General features: G+C 46.5%; 1 protein-coding gene across 1 annotated transcript in view; it reads right to left on the bottom strand.

Annotated features, from left to right (window-relative positions):
- Positions 1–5,844: 5,844 nt before the first annotated feature.
- LOC139406108 (glutamate receptor ionotropic, NMDA 2D-like) overlaps positions 5,845–26,571 on the bottom strand; it is an 86,818-nt gene continuing 66,091 nt past the window's right edge. The window contains exons 14-15 of the mRNA XM_071148584.1: positions 9,432–9,667; positions 5,845–9,063 (exon numbers count right to left, since the gene is read on the bottom strand). Coding sequence (XP_071004685.1) covers positions 5,845–9,063; positions 9,432–9,667 — 3,455 coding nt within the window. The remainder of the gene's footprint in view (positions 9,064–9,431; positions 9,668–26,571) is intronic.

The raw sequence follows: 26,571 nt of genomic DNA, 5'->3' as shown, positions 1-26,571 counted from the left end.
CACACACACACACACGTAAGCATGCACCCCCCCCCCCCCCCCACACACACACAGACACACACACACCTCTCACAGCCACAACACTAGGACACAGCAAACTGTATTTCACAATAAAAACATAGCCCGAACAAAAGTCTAAGTCATTCACATGTACATTTTTTCTTGACAAAATGATTGATAGCACGTCACATTTCAATAGTCAGCCAGTCATCAGTCCAGTTCAGTCCAGTTTAAGATGTAAGTAGTATAGAGAGCAGACACATGCAGTGCAACACCACCAAGTTAACCTTCAAACACTGTTCCAAGGTCAGGTTTAATTGTTCAATCCCCAATTAGGACTGGTTGAGGGAGAGCAGATCCTAGACCAGCGCTTGAGGGCAACATGAAGGACATTATGCTACATTATATTACCCAGCAAGCACCAGGTGGGGGTGGTGTACTGGACGCCATGGCAACGCCATGGAGACGCCATGGCAACACCACTGCAACATAGCAACTAAGGTCTATGTTGCTGCCCGGCAGTTTGGTACAGCCCAGACTTGCTACAGTGGCATGGTCATCAGATACACACTTCAATCACATCGTTAATAACATTGTTAATTCATTAATCAATCAATTAATTCAATCAATCAATTAATCATCTTCAACAATCAGTCGAAAGGAGCAAGAACACAGTATCTACTGGTCTCTGGGTTTTTTTGCTAAGTGAGAGACAGACGGAGGGATAGACAGATTGAAATAGAAAGATGATCAAAGAAACTAAACTAAAGGAAAATGGAAGAGTTAAATAAATGACAGATATGATTTAGAGGTGAAAAGACTAGTCTGGAACAAACCGCTAAAATAATGGGGAGAGAGAGAGAGAGAGAGAGAGAGAGAGAGAGAGAGAGAGAGAGGGAGAGAGAGAGAGAGAGAGAGAGAGAGAGAGAGAGAGAGAAAGAGAGAGAGAGAGAGAGGGGGAGAGGGAGAGAGAGAGAGAGAGAGAGAGAGAGAGAGAGAGAGAGAGAGAGAGAGAGAGAGAGAGAGAGAGAGAGAGAGAGAGAGAGAGAGAGAGAGAGAGAGAGAGAGAGAGAGAGAGAGAGAGAAAGAGAGAGAGAGAGAGGGAGAGGGAGAGGGAGAGAGAGAGAGAGAGAGAGAGAGAGAGAGAGAGGGAGAGAGAGAGAGGGAGAAAGAGAGAGAGAGAGAGAGAGAGAGAGAGAGAGAGAGAGAGAGAGAGAGAGAGAGAGAGAGAGAGAGAGAGAGAGAGAGAGAGAGAGAGAGAGAGAGAGAGAGAGAGAGAGAGAGAGAGAGAGAGAGAGAGAGAGAGAGAGAGAGAGAAAGAGAGAGAGAGAGGGAGAGAGAGAGAGAGAGAGAGAGAGAGGGAGAGAGAGAGAGAGAGAGGGAGAGAGAGAGAGAGAGAGAGAGAGAGAGAGAGAGAGAGAGAGAGAGAGAGAGAGAGGGAGAGAGAGAGAGAAAGAGAGAGAGAGAGAGAGGGAGAAAGAGAGAGAGAGATTGAATATAAATATACAATGTTAGGTAGTACAACAGTTAGAGTGACAGACTGAGAGATTAGACTTTTTTCTCATATTTTTTTGTCACAGGCACTAATGTCTTCACAGTCATATAGGAGGTATCCAAATTCAAAATGATTTCAGTGTCTAGAATTGCTACAAAGCTAAAACATTTAAAACTAATCATCTAACACTTCCTCCAAGTGTACCAAACTTAACTCATATATATATACCTGTATGTATATACACTGCTCAAAAAAATAAAGGGAACACATAAACATCACAATGTAACTCCAAGTCAATCACACTTCTGTGAAATCAAACTGTCCACTTAGGAAGCAACACTGATTGACAATAAATTCCACATGCTGTTGTGCAAATGGAATAGACAACTGGTGGAAATTATAGGCAACATCCTCCAGCATGACCGGTTTGGCGGTGGGTCAGTCATGGTGTTGGGTGGCATTTCTTTGGGGGGCCGCACAGCCCTCCATGTGCTCGCCAGAGGTAGCCTGACTGCCATTAGGTACCGAGATGAGATCCTCAGACCCCTTGTGAGACCATATGCTGGTGCGGTTGGCCCTGGGTTCCTCCTAATGCAAGACAATGCTAGACCTCATGTGGCTGGAGTGTGTCAGCAGTTCCTGCAAGAGGAAGGCATTGATGCTATGGACTGGCCCGCCCGTTCCCTAGACCTGAATCCAATTGAGCACATCTGGGACATGTCTCGCTCTATCCACCAACGCCACGTTGCACCACAGACTGTCCAGGAGTTGGCGGATGCTTTAGTCCAGGTCTGAGAGGAGATCCCTCCGGAGACCATCCGCCACCTCATCAGGAGCATGCCCAGGCGTTGTAGGGAGGTCATACAGGCACGTGGAGGCCACACACACTACTGAGCCTCATTTTGACTTGTTTTAAGGACATTACATCAAAGTTGGATCAGCCTGTAGTGTGGTTTTCAACTTTAATTTTGAGTGTGACTCCAAATCCAGACCTCCATGGGTTGATAAATTTGATTTCCATTGATAATTTTTGTGTGATTTTGTTGTCAGCACATTCAACTATGTAAAGAAAAAAGTATTTAATAAGAATATTTCATTCATTCAGATCTAGGATGTGTTATTTTAGTGTTCCCTTTATTTTTTTGAGCAGTGTATATATATATATATGTATATATTTATTTGTACATATATATTTCTGTATAGATAAATGATAGAATTTGTAAATGATCAAATTGAATACAATAGTCAATAAAATATCTAAGTTAAATCACAGTATAACATGGTACATTCTCAAAAACATAGTATATATTAATATATTATTTTTTCTCAGCAAAAAAATTTAGCTACAAGGTTTTAAAAGTCACTTCTGTTCATGCAGTCACAGACTTAAGTATTAGCGCCTTGATGCTCGATGACACAACAGGCTTCAGCACTCCTGATTGGTGTAAAATGACCTCATTCCAAACAGTAGAACTGTTTCCATAGTTTCCACTGTTGGGGCGCTGGGACGAGCGAGCTACCTCAAGGAAAGATGGCCGCCCTGGGTACTAAGCTTTAGCTAGAGTACAACTACACAAACCCCTCCACTGCAAGCCTCTGGGATTTCAATCTTCTAAACATGCAATGATTTCTGGGCTTTTCCAAGGTGTAGGGGGGCAGAAGGATCATGGGGATGACAAAAGCATCTCTCTATAACTATGCTAAATTGTTTCCAAAATATGTCCCCTTGACAAAGTAGTATGTGCAGTAGAGAAAAATAAAATGACAGCCTGTCTTTGTTCAGGAGTGGAAGGTGTTTTGGGGGGTGGGGGGGTGGGGGGGGGGGGGGGGGGGGGGGGGGGACCGTCTAACCTGTTGACCTGTGACGACATGCACAAACCCAACTCGACGACATAGCAGGATCAAGCCCCATCAAGCCCTCCATTCCAGCCAGGATCAACAGCATCCCAAAAAAGGTTACAAAGTCTAAAAGTTCTACATCATGTCAAAGCTACATTCAACTAGGAGAAGCTGGGGGTTCGGCTGTGGGCTGGTCTCAGAGTGAGAGAGCTGAGGTGAATACGTCATACCCATGGTGAGCATGACGCTGCATGACACAGCTCTTTTAGATGACCCACACAGAGAAGCACCCTGGCATGGTACGGACTATAGTTTTGGTTTAACAATGTATTTTGGCACTTTAATGCACTGTCTGTTTATTCTCTGTTTGACACATGTTGAGTTGTTCATAAGGTGTAGCCTGAGCATGGTACTGTTCAGATGACCTGATCTGTAAATCACCTGCACTTACACACTACTAGTTCTTCACAGATCCGTATTGTGTAGAGATGAGTTGAGCAGTGCCTGGCCTAGGTCCACCCCGGGGAACAAGCCAACAGGCCTACAGGTTGTCACATAACTCAGCACTCCAAGTACTGTCAGTCTGCCATTGTATTATCATCACATTAAAGAGGGCAATATTGCTATTGATGACTTTTTTAATGACAGAACAATCTCTATGTCCCACATAGTAGACTCCACTCCCACATAGTATTCACCTCATAGTGGTATTACTACATCCGTCTAGCTGTGAAACTACATTTCTAATAATGACAGTAGTCAGGTATGGCACAGTATTGTTCTTCACCATGGTATAATAACTATTGTGTGCTGTAATGACGGCACGTGGATGGCTTATGGTTTTATGCGATGACCAATTGTGCTTCATAAGATGCATCTCCTTCACACTGGTGAGTGGGTCTTCCAAGCAGGAGGGAATGAAAGGCCATGACAACTCTTTTCAAATACACTGCTCAGGGTTTCAATGACTCCTAATGACTAAAGCTAAGCTGTCCTGATTCCTCCACATAATAACGGAATGTTTTACATCTTCAATGTAATGTCAAATGGACTCAGCTCAGAGACTTTCTCACTCAGTCCTCTCAAGCTTATTTGAATATTATGCAGCCATCTAGTGCCAACTGTAGATATTGCAACCAATCATTTCCTCCATCCTCTCTCCTAATAGAGAATGTTGTATTGCTCACGTGTGAAATACTATAGGGATATACTCATGAAAACAGATGACTGGAAACCAATTTGGCTTAAAAGCTGTGGAGTAGAAATTTGGCACTGCTTTTTAAAGGCTTCTCACGTCCAAGTTCAGCCCCAGCCGACCTCCCTGCTGCTTGAAATACTAACAGAACAACATATAGATAGATAGACTAACAAAGAAGCAGGAGAAGAAAGAAAGAAAGAGACGGGAAAGAAGGATCTCGCTACGTGTCTTTTTTTCTTCGGAATGTTCCGTTTGTGTCTGGAACACAGTGATGTCATCGTGCTCGTCAGCGGAATGACAAGAGTCTCTGTTCTGAGTTCTGATCGGACCAGAGCAGAAAGGACAGGCTCCAATGAGGTGGCGGATAAAGTCTCCTGTTAAATCTAATTGGACAAAAGGGTTTGTAGTAAACATGACATCATGGGGGTTGGTATCCTTCCCTTCCGGGGGGCTTCGGTCGTGCTAGATGGCCCTGAAGACGTCATGAGGTCAAAGTCATGTCACTGTCCTCACTGGCCAATGAGAGATGGGAAGCCAGACAGAGCGTGTGTAAGAGAGAGGCGACTGCATTGCTTTTATATCAACCAACTTACAAAAGGGGAGAGAGATGAAGGGGGGGTCTCTCCAACGTGAGGATGCAGTCTACCAATCCAATTCAAAAGGGGATGATGTGACATGTCCCTCAGCCAATGGGGGCAGGAGAGCTAGAGTCTGTGGGAGTGTTAAACAGGCGTTGGATCCTTACAGGAGCAGGCCGGTCTCTCCGCTACCAACGAGGTGTGTTCAGTCAGAACCAGAGGGAGGGAGACTAGCGTGTTTGTGTGTAAACATGACATCATTACTCACAGTTTGGAGACTTGTCTTATCCATTGTTCTGACTGGGGGAAGAGAGGAGGACTGACGATGACATCACAAAGCTCAGTTCCGACCGGAGGAGGAGTTCTGGAGCTGCTATCGCCCCAGACGACATGGCCTCGCCCTCACTCTCGGTGTCATGGGACCCCTCCAGGCGGATGTGGGTGACCCTGGTGTGGCGCCTCACTGTGGCCCTCACCAGAACACGCACCAAGGACCGGGTTACTATGGTTCCGCTTTCACCCACAGCGGAGACAGCCATGGTACAGTCATCCCTAGTTGTTCCTGTAGCGATGGTCACTAGCTGATGGTCATTTGTAGTCGCCATAACAGCAGTCTCAGTTGCCGTGGCATCCCCCGTTGCCATGGCACCGCCTTTGGTAACAGTTGCCATGGCGTCGGTGGTTTCAGCGGCGCCGGTGTCGGCTCGCGTGTCTCCCTCTCTCGTCTCCCCCTGTCATACCTCGCTCTCCAGGCTGGAGAAATGGGCGGAGCCTCGTCGGGAGCATAGGCTCTTGGCCTTGAGTGGCAGGTGGGGGGAGTAGAAGCGTCCGGGCTGAGGTACTGACCGTAGTCTCTGGTACAGGAGCTTAGCACTGGCCGAGGCAGAGGACGAGGAGGGAGGAGGAGGGATGGGCACCGGCAGGGAGGAGGATGAGGAAGGGACACTAGGTTGGGGTTGAGGGGGCGAGAGGGAGGGCTGAGGGGGGTGGTCCACTAACACTCCTGGCTGCTGTGTGCTGAGACTGGCCTGGCTGCCTGACTTGGCCTGGCCCTGGTCTGGTTTGGGAGGGGGTTTGGGCCGTGAGCCCCCGCTGAAGCTGTGGCAGTGGGGGAGCAGCTCCTCCTGGCTGTGGGACAGGGCCGTGCTTCCTCTCTTCCCATGGCCGTGTGACCGCCCTTGGGGGTGCGGGTGCACATGGGGGTGGGGGTACTGACTACATGAACATGACACCCCAGACCCCTGGTTCCTGTCTCGTGCGCGTCCCTTGCCCTTCCCCCTTCCTCCCCTTTTCCACTTCTTCTCTCCCTTCATTGGGAGTTTGTCCACAGACCAGTACCGTCGGGGGGGTGGGAGGTTTGCTGGAGGAGGGGGCCACTGGGACCCCAGACCTCCACTCCCTCCCCCTGACGCCCAACCTACTCCTGGCCCTGAACCCCAAGAATCTCCCCCCACCCCCCCCCAGCCCTCCACTCGCCCTAGTATAGAGTCGTCTCTGCTGTTGATGCTGCCCCCTTTCTCTCTGGAGGGGTATGTGCCGAAAAACCAGCTCCCTCCCCCTATCCCCCCTATCCCACTATTCCCTGGTCCTCCAGCCCCCCCACTCCCCTCCCTCCCCTCCCAGTACCTCTCAAATCGCCCAAACTCCCCTGATGAGCCCTCATCAGAGTAACTCTCCTCTGCTCTCGCCCTGTCTCTTTCTGACTCTGACACAGCACCTCTCCCACCCGCCCTCCTCACCCTCTCCTCTACCCGTTCCCTCGCTCTGTCTCTCTGCCTCTCCTCCCCCACATCTTCCTCATCATCCTCCTCAGAGTCCCACTCATGGAAGGAGAGCCCCTCCTGGGTGTTAGCCCTGCCTTTCTCATAGTGCATCAACAGAGGCCTCTTCTCTCCTTCTCTCCCTCCCTCCCTTTTCTCCACCCCTCCACTCCTCCGCCTCTTGGAGAGTGGGATGAGGGGAGGCAGGGAGGAGGGGTGTGTTCCAGAGTTGGGGTCCCCCCCTTCCCCATTTCCTCCACTCACCCAGAACTTGACTGAGGCGGGGAGTTTGGGGTAGAGCTTACTGGGGGGTCGATGTCTGGAGTGGGAACGGGATGATTTGGGCCGCCTCTCCCTGCTCCTGCTGCTATCCTCCTCTCTATCACCCCCCTCTTCCTCTTCTCCCTCCCTCCTTCCTCGCTCCCTCTCTCCTGCCCATGCTGACTCTCTCCCTTTCTCCCCAAACGTACTACGATACTGGGTTGGAAAGGAAGAGTAGTCTGGCATCCCTCCTTCTCTCCCTCCATCCCCCACTCCCTCCATATCTGCTTCCACATCCCCCTCTTCTTGCTCAGAACGCCCAGTCGATTTCTTCCTCTTCTTCGTCTTCAGCGCCTTCTTCTTCCTCTTCTTTTTCACCTTCCGTCTCTTCCTCTCTTTGTCTCTCTCTCGTTCCCTCTCCTCCCTCTTTTTCCTCTTCTTCTTCTTTTTCTTCTTCTCTTTATCTTTCCTCCTCTTCTTCTCTCGTTTCCTCTCGTCATCTCCTCCTCCACTGCGATCCCTCTCTCTCTCACCCCAGCCCGCCCACCACTCCTGTAACTGGGCCAACTGGCTACCTCCTCTCTCCCTCTCCCTCTCCCTGTTTCTCTCCCCTCGGGCAGGGCGTGGTTTTCGGGGTGGTATAGGTGGTGGCTGGCGCCCATGACTGAGGGAGCGAGAGGAGATAATTGAACGCTGTCTGTCCCTCCCCCTCCCCAGGAGAAGACTGGACTCCTCGGTCAGCTCCTCATCCTCATCATCCTCCTCTGCGTCCAAACCTTCCCGCGTGCTCTGAGAGGTCAAGGAGGAGGAGGAGGAAGGAGAGGAGGAGCGAGAGGAGGAGGTAGAGGAAGAGGTGGACGATGTGTTAGAAGAAGAGGAAGAAGTTGAGCTGGTGTAGGGGAGTGAGGTGGAGGGGGAAGGGGGAGTGTAGGTGGGGGACATGGGCACGGTTACTGAGAGTGGGAGAGGAGGAGAGAGGGGGCGTCCCCTCCTCCCTCCACCATCCCTCGCTCCATCCCTTCCTCCTCCCCTGCGCCCCAGCGGTAGGATGTTCTCGTACAGAGGCCCGCCTGGCTCTTTGGGCTTCTTGGGCCGGCGCTTCCTCCAAAAGGATGAGGGGAGAGGGGGGGAGGGTTGTGGCAGCGGGGGGTTAGTGGGCAGAGGGACTGGGGTCACGCCCACGGCTTGGCTTTTAGGAGGCAGCCGAGGCGTCCCCAAAGGTTTGACCCCTCCCTTCCCCTGACACCCAGCACCACCACCTCCCACCACCCTCTTCCCCACCCCCTGGTCAGGACCTTTCTCTGAGTAGAAGGCCACAGTGGCGGGAGGGGGTTGAGGGTGGCTCCTGGGGGCTGTTTTGGGGGTCTGGGACCCTGCAGGCTGGTCCATACAGGGCCCCAGACCCTCAGGGTCGATGGGTCCATAGTAGCGTTTATATCCATCCAGCCCCCCACCACCACCACCACCACCACCACCAACCCCCACTCCTCCAGCTGTCGTGCCCCAGGTTGGAGCCACTTTCTGGGGGAAGGGCCCCATGTCTGCGACGGCCCCGCGGACGGCCATGGGGTTGGTGGCGGTCCCGGCCTTGGGCAGCCTCCAGCGGTCCACCACGGCCAGTCTGCGATCAGGCCGGGGGAGGAATGTGGAGCAAGGCAGGGGCGCCCCCAGCATGGGAGTGTTGGAGGGCCCCAGCGCCGTCCCAGAATGCACCACGGTGGGAGGGGATCCAGGCATCTGTGTTTTGTAGACGGGCTGTGACTGTTGCTGCTGCGCCATGGTCAGGGCCGAGTTGTTTGACGACGCACTGACCAAGTGTGGCGGGGGCGGGACTGTTACCATGGTGCCATGATGGTGGGGGAGCATAGCCATGGAGGTTTTGGCCCCGCCCGGCGTGGTTTCATCCTCAAAGCTACAACAACTGTACATGCCCTGGTAGAGAGGGAGAAATCGAGAACAAGCGGGGAATGGTAATGAACATTCAATCATGTATTAATAGAATCAAATCAAACATGCCCTATGTGACTGAGGGACGAGCAGTTATCAGTCAAGATGTATGCATAATATATATTAGTATGTTGTTTCTATCAAGGTCATCGTCAAGGTTACCATACATCCTGAGTGTGAGAGGAATTGAATTCCAATGAATCCTGTGAATTGACTGAGTGGAAATGGAATTGACGGACACATGCACACGCACGCAGGCAAACACACACAAACACACCGACACACATACATAAGATACCTCTATCGCTTGACCCCCCCACACACACACGCCATTTCCCACCACACAAACTCACCCTACTGATGGCCAGTAGGAAGTCCAGTCTCCCGGAGCTGGTAGCCATGCAGTGTCTGAGCCTCCAGTAGACCAGGTGCTCCCAGGCAAATACCAGCAGACTGAGCCCCATAGCCACCAGCAACATGTAGAAGACACCTGCCATGTTGTCTATGTCCAGCTTACTGCTCATCACCTCAATCTTATCATTGTGACAGATACCAGACAGCCACAGACGCTCCAGCATCTCAATCTCATCTGGGGAGGGGGGAGTGAAACAGGGAGAAGGGGAATAAGGGTAGGGACAGGGAGAGATTGGGGATAGGGAGAGGGACAGAGAGAGATGGGGGATAGGGAGAGGGACAGATAGAGATGGGGGATAGGGGTAGGGACAGAGAGAGATTGGGGATAGGGAGAGGGACAGATAGAGATGGGGGATAGGGGTAGGGACAGGGAGAGATTGGGGATAGGGATAGGGAGAGGGACAGAGAGAGATGGGGGATAGGGAGAGGGACAGATAGAGATGGGGGATATGGAGAGGGACAGAGAGAGATGGGGGATAGGGAGAGAGCAGATAGAGATGGGGGATAGGGGTAGGGACAGATAGAGATGGGGGACAGGGAGAGATGGGGGATAAGGAGAGGGAGAGGGACAGAGAGAGATGGGGGATAGGAAGAGGGACAGATAGAGATGGGGGACAGGGAGAGATGGGGGATAGGGAGAGGGAGAGGGACAGATAGAGATGGGGGATAGGGAGAGGGACAGATAGAGATGGGGATAGGGAGAGGGACAGATAGAGATGGGGGATAGGGAGAGAGCAGATAGAGATGGGGGATAGGGGTAGGGACAGGGAGAGATGGGGGATAGGGAGAGGGAGAGGGACAGGAGAGAGATGGGGGAGAGGGAGAGGGAGAGGGACAGAGAGAGGTGGGGGATAGGGAGAGGGACAGGAGAGAGATGGGGAGAGGGAGAGGGAGAGGGACAGAGAGAGATGGGGGATAGGGAGAGGGACAGATAGAGATGGGGGAAGGGAAGGGATAGGGAGAGGGACAGGAGAGATGGGGGATGGGGAGAGGGTCAGAGAGAGATGGGGGATAGGTAGAGGGAGAGGGACAGGAGAGAGATGGGGGATAGGGAGAGGGAGAGGGACAGAGAGAGATGGGGGATAGGGGTAGGGACAGGAAGAGATGGGGGATAGGTAGAGGGAGAGGGACAGGAGAGATGGGGGATAGGGAGAGGGACAGAGAGAGATGGGGGATAGAGAGAGGGCAAGATAGAAATGTGGGATAGGGAGAGATGGACAGAGAGAAATAGGGAGTATGGAGAGGGACATAAAGAGATGGGGGATAGCGAGAGGGACAGAGAGAGATGGGGGATAGGGAGAGGGACAGAAAGAGATGGGTGATAGCGAGAGGGACAGAGAGAGATGGGGGATAGGGAGAGGGAGAGGGACAGGAGAGAGATGGGTGATAGCGAGAGGGACAGAGAGAGATGGGGGATAGGGAGAGGGACAGAGAGAGATGGGAGATAGCGAGAGGGACAGAAAGAGATGGGGGATAGGGAGAGGGACAGATAGAGATGGGGGAAGGGAAGGGATAGGGAGAGGGACAGGAGAGAGATGGGTGATAGCGAGAGGGACAGAGAGAGATGGGGGATAGGGAGAGGGACAGATAGAGATGGGGGAAGGGAAGGGATAGGGAGAGGGACAGGAGAGATGGGGGATGGGGAGAGGGTCAGAGAGAGATGGGGGATAGGTAGAGGGAGAGGGACAGGAGAGAGATGGGGGATAGGGAGAGGGAGAGGGACAGAGAGAGATGGGGGATAGGGGTAGGGACAGGAAGAGATGGGGGATAGGTAGAGGGAGAGGGACAGGAGAGATGGGGGATAGGGAGAGGGACAGAGAGAGATGGGGGATAGAGAGAGGGCAAGATAGAAATGTGGGATAGGGAGAGATGGACAGAGAGAAATAGGGAGTATGGAGAGGGACATAAAGAGATGGGGGATAGCGAGAGGGACAGAGAGAGATGGGGGATAGGGAGAGGGACAGAAAGAGATGGGTGATAGCGAGAGGGACAGAGAGAGATGGGGGATAGGGAGAGGGACAGAGAGAGATGGGAGATAGCGAGAGGGACAGAAAGAGATGGGGGATAGGGAGAGGGACAGATAGAGATGGGGGAAGGGAAGGGATAGGGAGAGGGACAGGAGAGAGATGGGTGATAGCGAGAGGGACAGAGAGAGATGGGGGATAGGGAGAGGGACAGATAGAGATGGGGGAAGGGAAGGGATAGGGAGAGGGACAGGAGAGATGGGGGATGGGGAGAGGGTCAGAGAGAGATGGGGGATAGGTAGAGGGAGAGGGACAGGAGAGAGATGGGGGATAGGGAGAGGGAGAGGGACAGAGAGAGATGGGGGATAGGGGTAGGGACAGGAAGAGATGGGGGATAGGTAGAGGGAGAGGGACAGGAGAGATGGGGGATAGGGAGAGGGACAGAGAGAGATGGGGGATAGAGAGAGGGCAAGATAGAAATGTGGGATAGGGAGAGATGGACAGAGAGAGATGGGGGATAGGGAGAGGGACAGAAAGAGATGGGTGATAGCGAGAGGGACAGAGAGAGATGGGGGATAGGGAGAGGGAGAGGGACAGGAGAGAGATGGGTGATAGCGAGAGGGACAGAGAGAGATGGGGGATAGGGAGAGGGACAGAGAGAGATGGGAGATAGCGAGAGGGACAGGGAGAGATGAAGAGAGGGTGCAAAAGGAGGTGAAGAGGAGGCAGGCAGAAAGAGGTTAATGTAAAGGAGAGAATTGGGGAGAATTGGGGAGGGAAAGGGAAAGGAAGGTGAAAGAGGAGGTGTTAGGATTGGGGAGTAGGATGAGTTTGGAGGAGGAGGAGTAGAGAGGAGAACAGGAGTGTAGGATTAGGGAGTAAGGGGAGGTTGGAGGAGGAGGAGTAGAGAGGAGAACATGAAAGGAGGGGTAGGGAGTAGGGAGAGGTTGGAGGAGGAGGAGGAGTAGAGTGGAGAACAGGAGTGGAGGATTAGGGAGTAGGGAGAGGTTGGAGGAGGAGAAGAGAGGAGGACAGGAGAGGGTTAGTGTTCGGGTTAGTGTTAGCTGTGTGTGTGTGTGTGTGTGTGTGTGTGTGTGTGTGTGTGTGTGTGCGCGCGCGCTCGAGTGTGTGTGTGAGAGAGAGTGAGAGTGTGTCTGTGTGTGTGTGTGTGTGTGTGTGTGTGTGTGTGTGTGTGTGTGTGTGTGTGTGTGTGTGTGTGTGTGTGTGTGTGTGTGTGTGTATGTGCGCTCGAGTGTGTGTGTGAGAGAGAGTGTGAGGGTGTCTGTTTGGTGTGTGTGTGTGTGTGTGTGTGTGTGTGTGTGTGTGTGTGTGTGTGTGTGTGTGTGTGTGTGTGTGTGTGTGTGTGTGTGTGTGTGTGCACGCTCGAGTGTGTGTGTGAGAGAGAGTGTCTGTGTGTGTGTGTGTGCGTGCGTGCGTGCGTGTGTGTGTGCGTTCGTGCGTGCGCGTGTGTGTTTCATTAGCACTAAAGGGAGGTCCTCAGGCCTGTGTGTGTGTGTGTGTGTGCGCGCGCGCTCGAGTGTGTGTGTGAGAGAGAGTGAGAGTGTGTCTGTGTGTGTGTGTGTGTGTGTGTGTGTGTGTGTATGTGCGCTCGAGTGTGTGTGTGAGAGAGAGTGTGAGGGTGTCTGTTGGTGTGTGTGTGTGTGTGTGTGTGTGTATGTGTGTGTGTGTGTGTGCGTGTGTGTGTGTGTGTGTGTGTGTGTGTGTGTGTGTGTGTGTGTGTGTGTGTGTGTGTGTGTGTGTGTGTGTGTGTGTGTGTGTGTGCACGCTCGAGTGTGTGTGTGAGAGAGAGTGTCTGTGTGTGTGTGTGTGCGTGCGTGCGTGTGTGTGTGCGTTCGTGCGTGCGCGTGTGTGTTTCATTAGCACTAAAGGGAGGTCCTCAGGCCCTCTGTTTGCTCCTCATTCAAGGTGACTCCTCAAGGTCAATGGTCAACAATTGTAAAGGCCTGTTTTTGTCAAGCTTCAACAGTACGGCAAAATGAGTGGAGGAGAAGGAGGAGGAGAGAACTAAAGAAAGAGAGAGGGGGGGTAGAAGAGGAGGAGCTAAACAATGACAAATAAAATAGATGTAAAATAAGCCTCAAAACATTATAACCCTAGAACTGACAGCAAATAAAGAGAGAGACAGGGAAGGAGGAAGAAAAGATGGAGAGTGGATAAAAATAAGTAAAGAGAAAGAGAGGGATGAAAGAAGGAATGAGGGAGAGAAGCAGAGGTAGTTATATATAGTGGGAGAGAGGGAAAGATAAGGAGAGAGGGAATATTTCTCTGTCCACGACCACAGTGTGCCAGGGGAAAGAGAGGAGGGAGGGAACGAGGGAGGCAGAGACGGAGGATGAGAGGCAGAGATTGTCATTATGACAAACAGCAGGTACACTCTTCAGTTTGAAGAGGATGACACGAGAGAAAAAGGGGTAAATGTGACACATCAGAGAGAATCGAAAGAGAAGAATAACAGACAGGGAGAAGAAGAGACAGAAGAAGAGAGAAGGGAGAGCATGGAGATTAGAATCATTTAAATGTGGTGGAAGGATGGCCAGAATCTATATCATGGTGGTAGGCTCAGGTGGGATAGGGGATTCTCATCTGCTAACCTAAAGGGGGGCCAACATGTTTGTATTTTTCATTAATGAAAACTAGCCTACCAACAAGCACAGGGGGCCCTACCCCGCTCTGATTGTCTGATAGGGAGACTGCTTGTGTAACCATAGCGATGGACAGACAGGTAACAGATGTATGATTCATTGAGGGATTAAAAAAGCATTTAGCGGAGACGAATGCAATGAAACTACAATCACAACAACCATTATTACTGCTCTACTATCATAACAAACACTACTACTACCACTCTACTATCATAACAACCACTACTACTACTGCTCTACTATCATAACAACCACTACATCTACTGCTCTACTATCATAACAACCACTACTACTACTGCTCTACTATCACAACAACCACTACTACTACTGCTCTACTATCACAACAAACACTACTACTACTGCTCTACTATCACAACAACCACTACTACTACTGCTCTACTATCACAACAACCACTACTGCTACTGCTCTACTATCACAACAACCACTACTACTACTGCTCTACTATCACAACAACCACTACTACTACTACTGCTCTACTATCACAACAACCACTACTACTACGGCTCTACTATCATAACAACCACTACAACTACTGCTCTACTATCATAATAACACTACTACTACACTACTATCATAATAACCACTACTACTACTCTACTACCATAATAACACTACTACTACACTACTATCATAATAACCACTACTACTACTCTACTATCATAATAACACTACTACTACACTACTATCATAATAACCACTACTACTACTGCTCTACTATCATAACAACCACTACTACTCTACTATCATAATAACCACTATGACTACTGCTCTACTATCACAACAACCAATACTACTACTGCTCTACTATCACAACAACCACTACTACTACCACTCTACTATCATAACCACCACTACTACTGCTCTACTATCATAACAACTACTACTACTCTACTATCATAATAACCACTATGACTACTGCTCTACTATCACAACAACCACTACTACTACCACTCTACTATCATAACCACCACTACTACTGCTCTACTATCATAACAACTACTACTACTTTACTATCATAATAACCACTACTACTACTGCTCTACTAACATAATAACACTACTACTACTGCTCTACTATCATAACAACCACTACTACTACTGCTCTACTATCATAATAACCACTGCTCCTCCTCTATTATCACAACAACCACTACTACTACTGCTCTACTATCATAATAACCACTACTCCTCCTCTATTATCACAACAACCACTACTACTATTGCTCTACTATCATAATAGCACTACTACTACTCTACTATCACAACAACCACTACTACTACTGCTCTACTATCATAATAACCACTACTACTACTGCTCTACTATCATAACAAGCATTACTTCGACTGCTTTACTATCATAACCACCACTACTACTACTGCTCTACTATCATAATAACCACTATGACTACTGCTCTACTATCACAACAACACTACTACTACACTACTATCATAATAACACTACTACTGCTCTACTATCATAATAACACTACTACTACACTCCTATCATAATAACACTACTACTGCTCTACTATCACAACCACTACTACTACTGCTCTACTATCATAATAACACTACTACTACTCTACTATCATAACAACCACTACTACTACTGCGCTACAATCATAATAACACTACTACTACTGCTCTACTATCACAACAACAACTACTACTACCACTCTACTATCATAACAACCACGACTACTACCACTCTACTATCATAACAACCACTATTTCTGCTCTACTATCATAACAACCACTACAACTACTGCTCTACAATCACAACAACCACTACTGCTACCACTCTACTATCATAACAACCACCACTACTCCTGCTCTACTATCATAACAACCACTACGACTGCTCTACTATCATAACAACCACCACTACTACTGCTCTACTATCATAACAACCACTACTACTGCTCTACTATCATAACAATCACTACTACTACTGCTCTACTATCATAACAACCACTACTACTGCTCTACTATCATAACAACCACTACTACTGCTCTACTATCATAACAACCACTACTACTGCTCTACTATCATAACAACCACTACTACTACTACAGCTCTACTATCATAACAAACACTACTACTGCTCTACTATCATAACAACCACTACGACTGCTCAACTATCATAACAAACACCACTAATACCGCTCTACTATCATAACAACCACTACTACTACTGCTCTACTATCATAAAAACCACTACTACTGATGCTCTACTATCATAACAAACACTACTACTTCTGCTTTACTATCATATCAACCACCACTACTACTGCTCTACTATCATAACAACCACTACTACTACTGCTCTTCTATCATAACAACCACTACTATTACTGCTCTACTGTCATAAAAAACACTACTACAACTGCTCTACTACCATAACGACCACTACTACTACTGCTCTACTATCATAACATCTACTTCATCAACTCCACTATCATAACAACCACGACTACTGCTCTACCGGCATAACAACCACTACTACCACTCTAATATCATAACAACTGCTACTAAGACTGCTCTACAGTCATAACAACCACTACTACTGCTCTACAATTATACAACAACTACCACTACTACTCTGCTATCATAACAACCACTACTACTGCTCTACTATCATAACAACCACTACTACTGCTCTACTATCATAACAACCCCTACTACTGCTCTACTATCATAACAATCACTACTACTGCTCTACTATCATAACAACCACTACTACTACTCTACAATAATAACAACCACTACTACTGCTCTACTATCACAACAACCACTACTACTGCTCTACTATCATAACAACCACTACTAGTGCTCTACTATCATAACAACCACTACAACTGCTCTACTATCATAACAACTACTATGTCTACTGCTCTACTATCATAACAACCACTACAACTGCTCTACTATCATAACAACCACTACTACTGCTCTACTATCATAACAACCACTACTACTACTGCTCTTCTATCATAACAACCACTACTATTACTGCTCTACTGTCATAAAAAACACTACTACAACTGCTCTACTACCATAACGACCACTACTACTACTGCTCTACTATCATAACATCTACTTCATCAACTCCACTATCATAACAACCACGACTACTGCTCTACCGTCATAAAGACCACTACTACCACTCTAATATCATAACAACTGCTACTAAGACTGCTCTACAGTCATAACAACCACTACTACTGCTCTACAATTATACAACAACTACCACTACTACTCTGCTATCATAACACCCACTACTACTGCTCTACTATCATAACAACCACTACAACTGCTCTACTATCATAACAACTACTACGTCTGCTCTACAATCATATCAACTACTACTACTACTGCCCTAATATCATAACAACCACTACTACTACTGCTCTACAATCATAACAACCACTACTACTACTGCTCTAATATCAGACACAACCATGACTACTACATTCTCTACTATCATAACAACCACTTCTACTGCTCTACTATCATAACAACCACTTCCACTGATGCTCTACTATCATAACAACCACTACTACTTCTGCTCAACTATCATAACAACCACCACTACTACTCTAGGGCCACTGAAAGATTGGGGAAAGGACGGGAAGTACTTCCCACGGTCTCCCTAACTTGAGGGAGGACGGGGAGTGACCTCCCCTAATCTTTGTCAGCTGGGTAGTAGGACAGTGTGTGCATAGGATACCTAATGTTTGTGTGTGTAAGTATGTGCATAAGGAGTCTGTTTGTGTGTGAAAGTATGTGCGTAAGGAGTCTGTTTGTGTGTGAAAGTATGTGCATAAGAAGTCAGTATAAAATGAATGGTTTTGTACAACAGACCAGCGCTCTCGTAAATAAACTTTCTGACTATCGTAGCTGGGCCTCCGTCTGTTTAATTTCAACCAGTATCTTAAAAATTCTGGGTTGCAGACTGAATAGTATAATTGAATTGGGTTATGAACATGGAGAACATAATTCTCGTGACAATTTGGTCCTTCGAGCCGGATCTCAATACCTGCCTCTGTCGTCCCAAGGAACTGCTGAAAACCGTGCACGGGCGGATCCAGGATCCGTAAGACAAAGACCTGACCTCTGAATTGAGGGTTTATTTCAGGCCAGTGGTGAACTGGTACACGACAGAGGTGGTGACGAGATCTAACCTACATTGCTTTTCCCAGTCTACGAGACAAGGTCAGTAAATCTATATTCATGAATTATGGGGAATTGACGCTCGGGCTACATTCAGAAATATATTTGATTGTTTTTGTGTAGTTTAGGTGTAGTTTAGGTGTTGGTTTTAAAAATTCCCATAGGGCATTCATACCTGGTGACCTATATTTTAGAATTTTGTGTAGAGAACCCTGATATAGGTAGTATTCTAGGCAATTAGAACATAGGAATTGGGTGTAGAGCCACCTAGGCAACAGAAGGTCAAAAATGACACGATACCAACGTAAACTAGATCTGAAATGACACGAGGTATCTGCAGTGCCAATGTAAACTAGATCTGAAATGACACGAGGTATCTGCAGTGCCAATGTAAACTAGATCCGAAATGACACGAGGTATCTGCAGTGCCAATGTAAACTAGATCCGAAATGACACGTACCAACGTAAACTAGATCTGAAATGACACGTACCAACGTAAACTAGATCTGAAATGACACGTACCAACGTAAACTAGATCTGAAATGACACGTACCAACGTAAACTAGATCCGAAATGACACGTACCAATGTAAACAAGATCCAAAATGACACGTACCAACGTAAACTAGATCTGAAATGACACGTACCAACGTAAACTAGATCTGAAATGACACGTACCAACGTAAACTAGATCTGAAATGACACGTACCAACGTAAACTAGATCTGAAATGACACGTACCAATGTAAACTAGATCCGAAATGACACGTACCAACGTAAACTAGATCTGAAATGACACGTACCAATGTAAACTAGATCTGAAATGACACGTACCAACGTAAACTAGATCTGAAATGACACGTACCAACGTAAACTAGATCTGAAATGACACGTACCAACGTAAACTAGATCTGAAATGACACGTACCAACGTAAACTAGATCTGAAATGACACGTACCAACGTAAACTAGATCTGAAATGACACGTACCAACGTAAACTAGATCTGAAATGACACGTACCAACGTAAACTAGATCGGAAATGACACGTACCAACGTAAACTAGATCTGAAATGACACGTACCAACGTAAACTAGATCTGAAATGACACGTACCAACGTAAACTAGATCTGAAATGACACGTGCCAACGTAAACTAGATCTGAAATGACACGTACCAATGTAAACTAGATCTGAAATGACACGTACCAACGTAAACTAGATCTGAAATGACACGTACCAACGTAAACTAGATCTGAAATGACACGTACCAACGTAAACTAGATCTGAAATGACACGTACCTACGTAAACTAGATCTGAAATGACACGTACCAACGTAAACTAGATCTGAAATGACACGTACCAATGTAAACTAGATCTGAAATGACACGTACCAATGTAAACTAGATCTGAAATGACACGTACCAACGTAAACTAGATCTGAAATGACACGTACCAACGTAAACTAGATCTGAAATGACACGTACCAACGTAAACTAGATCTGAAATGACACGTACCAACGTAAACTAGATCTGAAATGACACGTACCAACGTAAACTAGATCTGAAATGACACGTACCAACGTAAACTAGATCTGAAATGACACGTACCAACGTAAACTAGATCTGAAATGACACGTACCAACGTAAACTAGATCTGAAATGACACGTACCAACGTAAACTAGATCTGAAATGACACGTACCAACGTAAACTAGATCTGAAATGACACGTACCAACGTAAACTAGATCTGAAATGACACGTACCAACGTAAACTAGATCTGAAATGACACGTACCAACGTAAACTAGATCTGAAATGACACGTACCAACGTAAACTAGATCTGAAATGACACGTACCAACGTAAACTAGATCTGAAATGACACGTACCAACGTAAACTAGATCTGAAATGACACGTACCAACGTAAACTAGATCTGAAATGACACGTACCAACGTAAACTAGATCTGAAATGACACGTACCAACGTAAACTAGATCTGAAATGACACGTACCAACGTAAACTAGATCTGAAATGACACGTACCAACGTAAACTAGATCTGAAATGACACGTACCAACGTAAACTAGATCTGAAATGACACGTACCAACGTAAACTAGATCTGAAATGACACGTACCAACGTAAACTAGATCTGAAATGACACGTACCAACGTAAACTAGATCTGAAATGACACGTACCAACGTAAACTAGATCTGAAATGACACGTACCAACGTAAACTAGATCTGAAATGACACGTGCCAATGTAAACTAGATCTGAAATGACACGTACCAACGTAAACTAGATCTGAAATGACACGTACCAACGTAAACTAGATCTGAAATGACACGTACCAATGTAAACTAGATCTGAAATGACACGTACCAACGTAAACTAGATCTGAAATGACACGTACCAACGTAAACTAGATCTGAAATGACACGTACCAACGTAAACTAGATCTGAAATGACACGTACCAATGTAAACTAGATCTGAAATGACACGTACCAATGTAAACTAGATCTGAAATGACACGTACCAACGTAAACTAGATCTGAAATGACACGTACCAACGTAAACTAGATCTGAAATGACACGTACCAACGTAAACTAGATCTGAAATGACACGTACCAACGTAAACTAGATCTGAAATGACACGTACCAACGTAAACTAGATCTGAAATGACACGTACCAACGTAAACTAGATCTGAAATGACACGTACCAACGTAAACTAGATCTGAAATGACACGTACCAACGTAAACTAGATCTGAAATGACACGTACCAACGTAAACTAGATCTGAAATGACACGTACCAACGTAAACTAGATCTGAAATGACACGTACCAACGTAAACTAGATCTGAAATGACACGTACCAACGTAAACTAGATCTGAAATGACACGTGCCAATGTAAACTAGATCTGAAATGACACGTACCAACGTAAACTAGATCTGAAATGACACGTACCAACGTAAACTAGATCTGAAATGACACGTACCAACGTAAACTAGATCTGAAATGACACGAGGTATCTGCAGTGCCAATGTAAACTAGATCCGAAATGACACGTACCAACGTAAACTAGATCTGAAATGACACGTAATGACATGAGGTATCAGTGGCTACCACCAAGACACACCTATGTAGTGTCCACTGATGTTAACGTCAAAATAACAAAGAACAAGTAAGGAGTAAGGAGAATCCTCGCTGGGAAAACGCTTGGACCATTAAATTAGGGCTATTTTATGGGAATTGTCTCTGTAGTACGTGCCGGTGTTTACGACTACAGACTATATTTCAATAGTATTGGTGGTCCAGGGGTAGAACTCTGGAACATTGCGGGAGACTCTGGTTCGTATCTCAGCCTATGCACCGATAGACTAAAATATGGGTTTTGGATTGTAATACAACAATTGATTAGTTTTGCCTGGAAAGATACGGTTGTTAGTGTTTGTTTGAGACATAAACATGCAATGGAACAGGGAGATTAGTTTATCTTAGGCACTTCTTTGTTGGATTTTCCTATGGTTTTCACCTGCAATATCAGTTCTGTTACACTCACAGACAATATTTTGACAGTTTTTGGAAACTTTAGAATGTTTTCTATCCAAATCTGACAATTATATGCATATTCTAGATTCTGGGCCTGAGAAATAGGCAGTTTCATTTGGGTACGTTTTTCATCCAAACATCAAAATACTGCCCCCTACACTCAACAGGTTAATAGCTTGTTTAGGTTAAATTGAAAGACTAATTCAAACTAAATAATAGCGAGGCGATTTCGATGTAATACGTTGTCTTGCCTAAATGGTCTGCTGGAATAACCTATTGAGGATGTAGTCGTATTTAAATTACTGAATCAGAGAAGAGACAGTTACCTAAATCTAATGAATTCTAAATAATAGCGGAGAGATAATTGCGATAGAGTTGTGCCCATCGAATTGTGTTTTTATGCTTATGGATTGACTGATGTAGGTTATAAATTTTGCCGATTTACATATTACTTTTAAGGCTGGAACAATTCATAAGGGTGAAGCCGAAAGAGAAGGGACAGTTGTAATGTTTGGTTTTAATCGTACGATAGCGGTGAGGCAGAATGTTGTTGGAGGAGAGGTTATATTTTTATCCACTGGTAAGAAGAGAAGAGTTAGTCGCACTCACTGGGCTGTAAGAGATTCAGGTCTGAATAGTTGCATCGTAAAAGTTTTAAAAGTGATAGTTTCTGGTTATTGATTCTTGGTTTGATTGTTTAGGTAATACCAGTGAAATTGAACAGGAAGTTGATGTATTCTGACATTTCCATTACGTGGAACAATGTTAGATTAGTAAAGTGGATTGCAGGTTGAGTTCATTTTATTTTGCAGGGACAGTGCACATTAATTACAGTTATGGGGGTCTAATGGCAGGGTATTCATGTCAAGCACTTTGAGAGACTGTTTGCAGACAGACTGAAAGGGTTTTAATGTTGCAAAGCAGGCTTGGGCTAAACTAGTCAAGTAGTAGGGGAATTTCTTAGATTTAAAGTACAGTATTGTAACCAAGGGTAACGCACGTTCAATTAAGTATAATGAACCATTGAGGAAATGTAAAACTCATTATTGGGGGGAGTACAATGGAATTATCATTATTATTAGGTTTTGTTTGTAGTAAACGTTTGGGTTTCTGAATCGGGAAAGTATAATGAATGCTGACCAAGTGGTGTTTCTGGGAAAAGGAGTGCTTCATTGTCTTTCTTTGGAATGTTTTCTGGGCCTGGAAATGTTTTGTTTGTTTTTATCCTTTGGGTTTGAGGAGATTTCCATGTTTCCTAGAGACTATATCTTAAAGGGGTACACACGCATATGGAATATTAGAAGTTTCATTTTCTGAGTTTTAATTAAATACGTGAATTCTTTTGATAAGGGGAATGTTCTGGGAATCTGGGATACAACATGTAGAACATTTTTTATGTTTTTTCTTTAATCTGTCTAATATAGTAAGAAACACTAGTGAAAGAGTGGTATGACTTTTGACCTCTATCATGGCTTTCCTTTGTGGTCTGATCAGCCTCATGGGAGGGCCATTTGGATAATGAATGTAAAGTCATTTGTGATACTGATTTTAAGGTAAATTGTGTAATGTATAATTATGAGTTTATAGTTCTTTGACATAGTTGTAATTTGAACCAATGAGAAGAAAGAAATGGCATAGACTTGGATTAATGGTAGACTTATGTTAAGTATTTAGAACCTAATCAAGAAAACAACCACTATGACTACAGCTCTACCAACATAACCACCACTGCTACCACTTCTCTACTATCATAAATAAACTACAACTACTGCTCAATAATCACAACAACCGCTACTTCTACTGCTATACTATCATAACAACCAGCACTACTACTGTTCTACCATTAAAACAACCACTATTACTGCTCTAATATTATAACAACCACAAAACTAATGCTCTACCATCACAAAAAACACTATTACTACTGCTCTACTATTATAACAACTACTACTACTACTGTTCTACTATCATAAAAACCGCTACTACTGCTATACTACGATAATAACCACTAATACTGCTCTACTATCATAACAACCACTACTACTGCTCTACTATCATAACTATCATAACAACCACTACAACTAATGCTCTAGTATCATAACAACCACTGCTACTGCTGCTCAACTATTATAACAACAACCGCTACTGCTCTACTATCATAATAATCCCCCATACTACTTCCGGCGCCGACAGAGATGGCCGCCTCGCTTCGCGTTCCTAGGAAACTATGCAGTTTTTTGTTTTTTTACGTGTTATTTCTTACATTAGTACCCCAGGTCATCTTAGGTTTCATTACATACAGTCGAGAAGAACTACTGAATATAAGATCAGCGTCAACTCACCATCAGTACGACCAAGAATATGTTTTTCGCGACGCGGACCCTGTGTTCTGCCTTACAAACAGGACAACGGAGTGGATCCTATGCAGCGACCCAAAAACACGACTCCGAAAGAGAGGGAAACGAGGCGGTCTTCTGGTCAGACTCCGGAGACGGGCACAGCGCGCACCACTCCCTAGCATTCTTCTTGCCAATGTCCAGTCTCTTGACAACAAGGTTGATGAAATCCGAGCAAGGGTAGCATTCCAGAGGGACATCAGAGACTGTAACGTCCTTTGCTTCACTGAAACATGGCTCACTGGAGAGACTCTATCCGAAGCGGTGCAGCCAACGGGTTTCTCCATTCATCGCGCTGACAGAAACAAACATCTTTCTGGTAAGAAGAGGGGCGGGGGCGTATGCCTCATGGCCAACGTGACATGGTGTGATGAAAGAAACATACAGGAACTCAAATCCTTCTGTTCACCTGATTTAGAATTCCTCACAATCAAATGTAGACCGCATTATCTACCAAGAGAATTCTCTTCGATTATAATCACAGCCGTATATATCCCCCCCCAAGCAGACACATCGATGGCTCTGAACGAACTTTATTTAACTCTCTGCAAACTGGAAACGATTTATCCGGAGGCTGCATTCATTGTAGCTGGGGATTTTAACAAGGCTAATCTGAAAACAAGACTCCCCAAATTTTATCAGCATATTGATTGCGCAACCAGGGGAGGAAAGACCTTGGATCATTGTTACTCTAACTTCCGCGACGCATATAAGGCCCTGCCCCGCCCCCCTTTCGGAAAAGCTGACCACGACTCCATTTTGTTGATCCCTGCCTACAGACAGAAACTAAAACAAGAGGCTCCCACGCTGAGGTCTGTCCAACGCTGGTCCGACCAAGCTGACTCCACACTCCAAGACTGCTTCCATCACGTGGACTGGGAGATGTTTCGTATTGCGTCAGATAACAACATTGACGAATACGCTGATTCGGTGTGCGAGTTCATTAGAACGTGCGTTGAAGATGTCGTTCCCATAGCAACGATTAAAACATTCCCTAACCAGAAACCGTGGATTGATGGCAGCATTCGTGTGAAACTGAAAGCGCGAACCACTGCTTTTAATCAGGGCAAGGTGTCTGGTAACATGACCGAATACAAACAGTGCAGCTATTCCCTCCGCAAGGCTATCAAACAAGCTAAGCGCCAGTACAGAGACAAAGTAGAATCTCAATTCAACGGCTCAGACACAAGAGGCATGTGGCAGGGTCTACAGTCAATCACGGACTACAGGAAGAAATCCAGCCCAGTCACGGACCAGGATGTCTTGCTCCCAGGCAGACTAAATAACTTTTTTGCCCGCTTTGAGGACAATACAGTGCTACTGACACGGCCTGCAACGAAAACATGCGGTCTCTCCTTCACTGCAGCCGAGGTGAGTAAGACATTTAAACGTGTTAACCCTCGCAAGGCTGCAGGCCCAGACGGCATCCCCAGCCGCGCCCTCAGAGCATGCGCAGACCAGCTGGCCGGTGTGTTTACGGACATATTCAATCAATCCCTATACCAGTCTGCTGTTCCCACATGCTTCAAGAGGGCCACCATTGTTCCTGTTCCCAAGAAAGCTAAGGTAACTGAGCTAAACGACTACCGCCCCGTAGCACTCACATCCGTCATCATGAAGTGCTTTGAGAGACTAGTCAAGGACCATATCACCTCCACCCTACCTGACACCCTAGACCCACTCCAATTTGCTTACCGCCCAAATAGGTCCACAGACGATGCAATCTCAACCACACTGCACACTGCCCTAACCCATCTGGACAAGAGGAATACCTATGTGAGAATGCTGTTCATCGACTACAGCTCGGCATTCAACACCATAGTACCCTCCAAGCTCGTCATCAAGCTCGAGACCCTGGGTCTCGACCCCGCCCTGTGCAACTGGGTACTGGACTTCCTGACGGGCCGCCCCCAGGTGGTGAGGGTAGGCAACAACATCTCCTCCCCGCTGATCCTCAACACTGGGGCCCCACAAGGGTGCGTTCTGAGCCCTCTCCTGTACTCCCTGTTCAACCACGACTGCGTGGCCACGCACGCCTCCAACTCAATCATCAAGTTTGCGGACGACACAACAGTGGTAGGCTTGATTACCAACAACGACGAGACGGCCTACAGGGAGGAGCTGAGGGCCCTCGGAGTGTGGTGTCAGGAAAATAACCTCACACTCAACGTCAACAAAACTAAGGAGATGATTGTGGACTTCAGGAAACAGCAGAGGGAACACCCCCCTATCCACATCGATGGAACAGTAGTGGAGAGGGTAGCAAGTTTTAAGTTCCTCGGCATACACATCACAGACAAACTGA

This window comes from Oncorhynchus clarkii, chromosome 3, assembly GCF_045791955.1.
Source record: "Oncorhynchus clarkii lewisi isolate Uvic-CL-2024 chromosome 3, UVic_Ocla_1.0, whole genome shotgun sequence".
NCBI lineage: Eukaryota > Metazoa > Chordata > Actinopteri > Salmoniformes > Salmonidae > Oncorhynchus > Oncorhynchus clarkii.
Note: the sequence above shows the minus strand (reverse complement) of the source record. Positions and strands in the feature narration are given on the sequence as shown.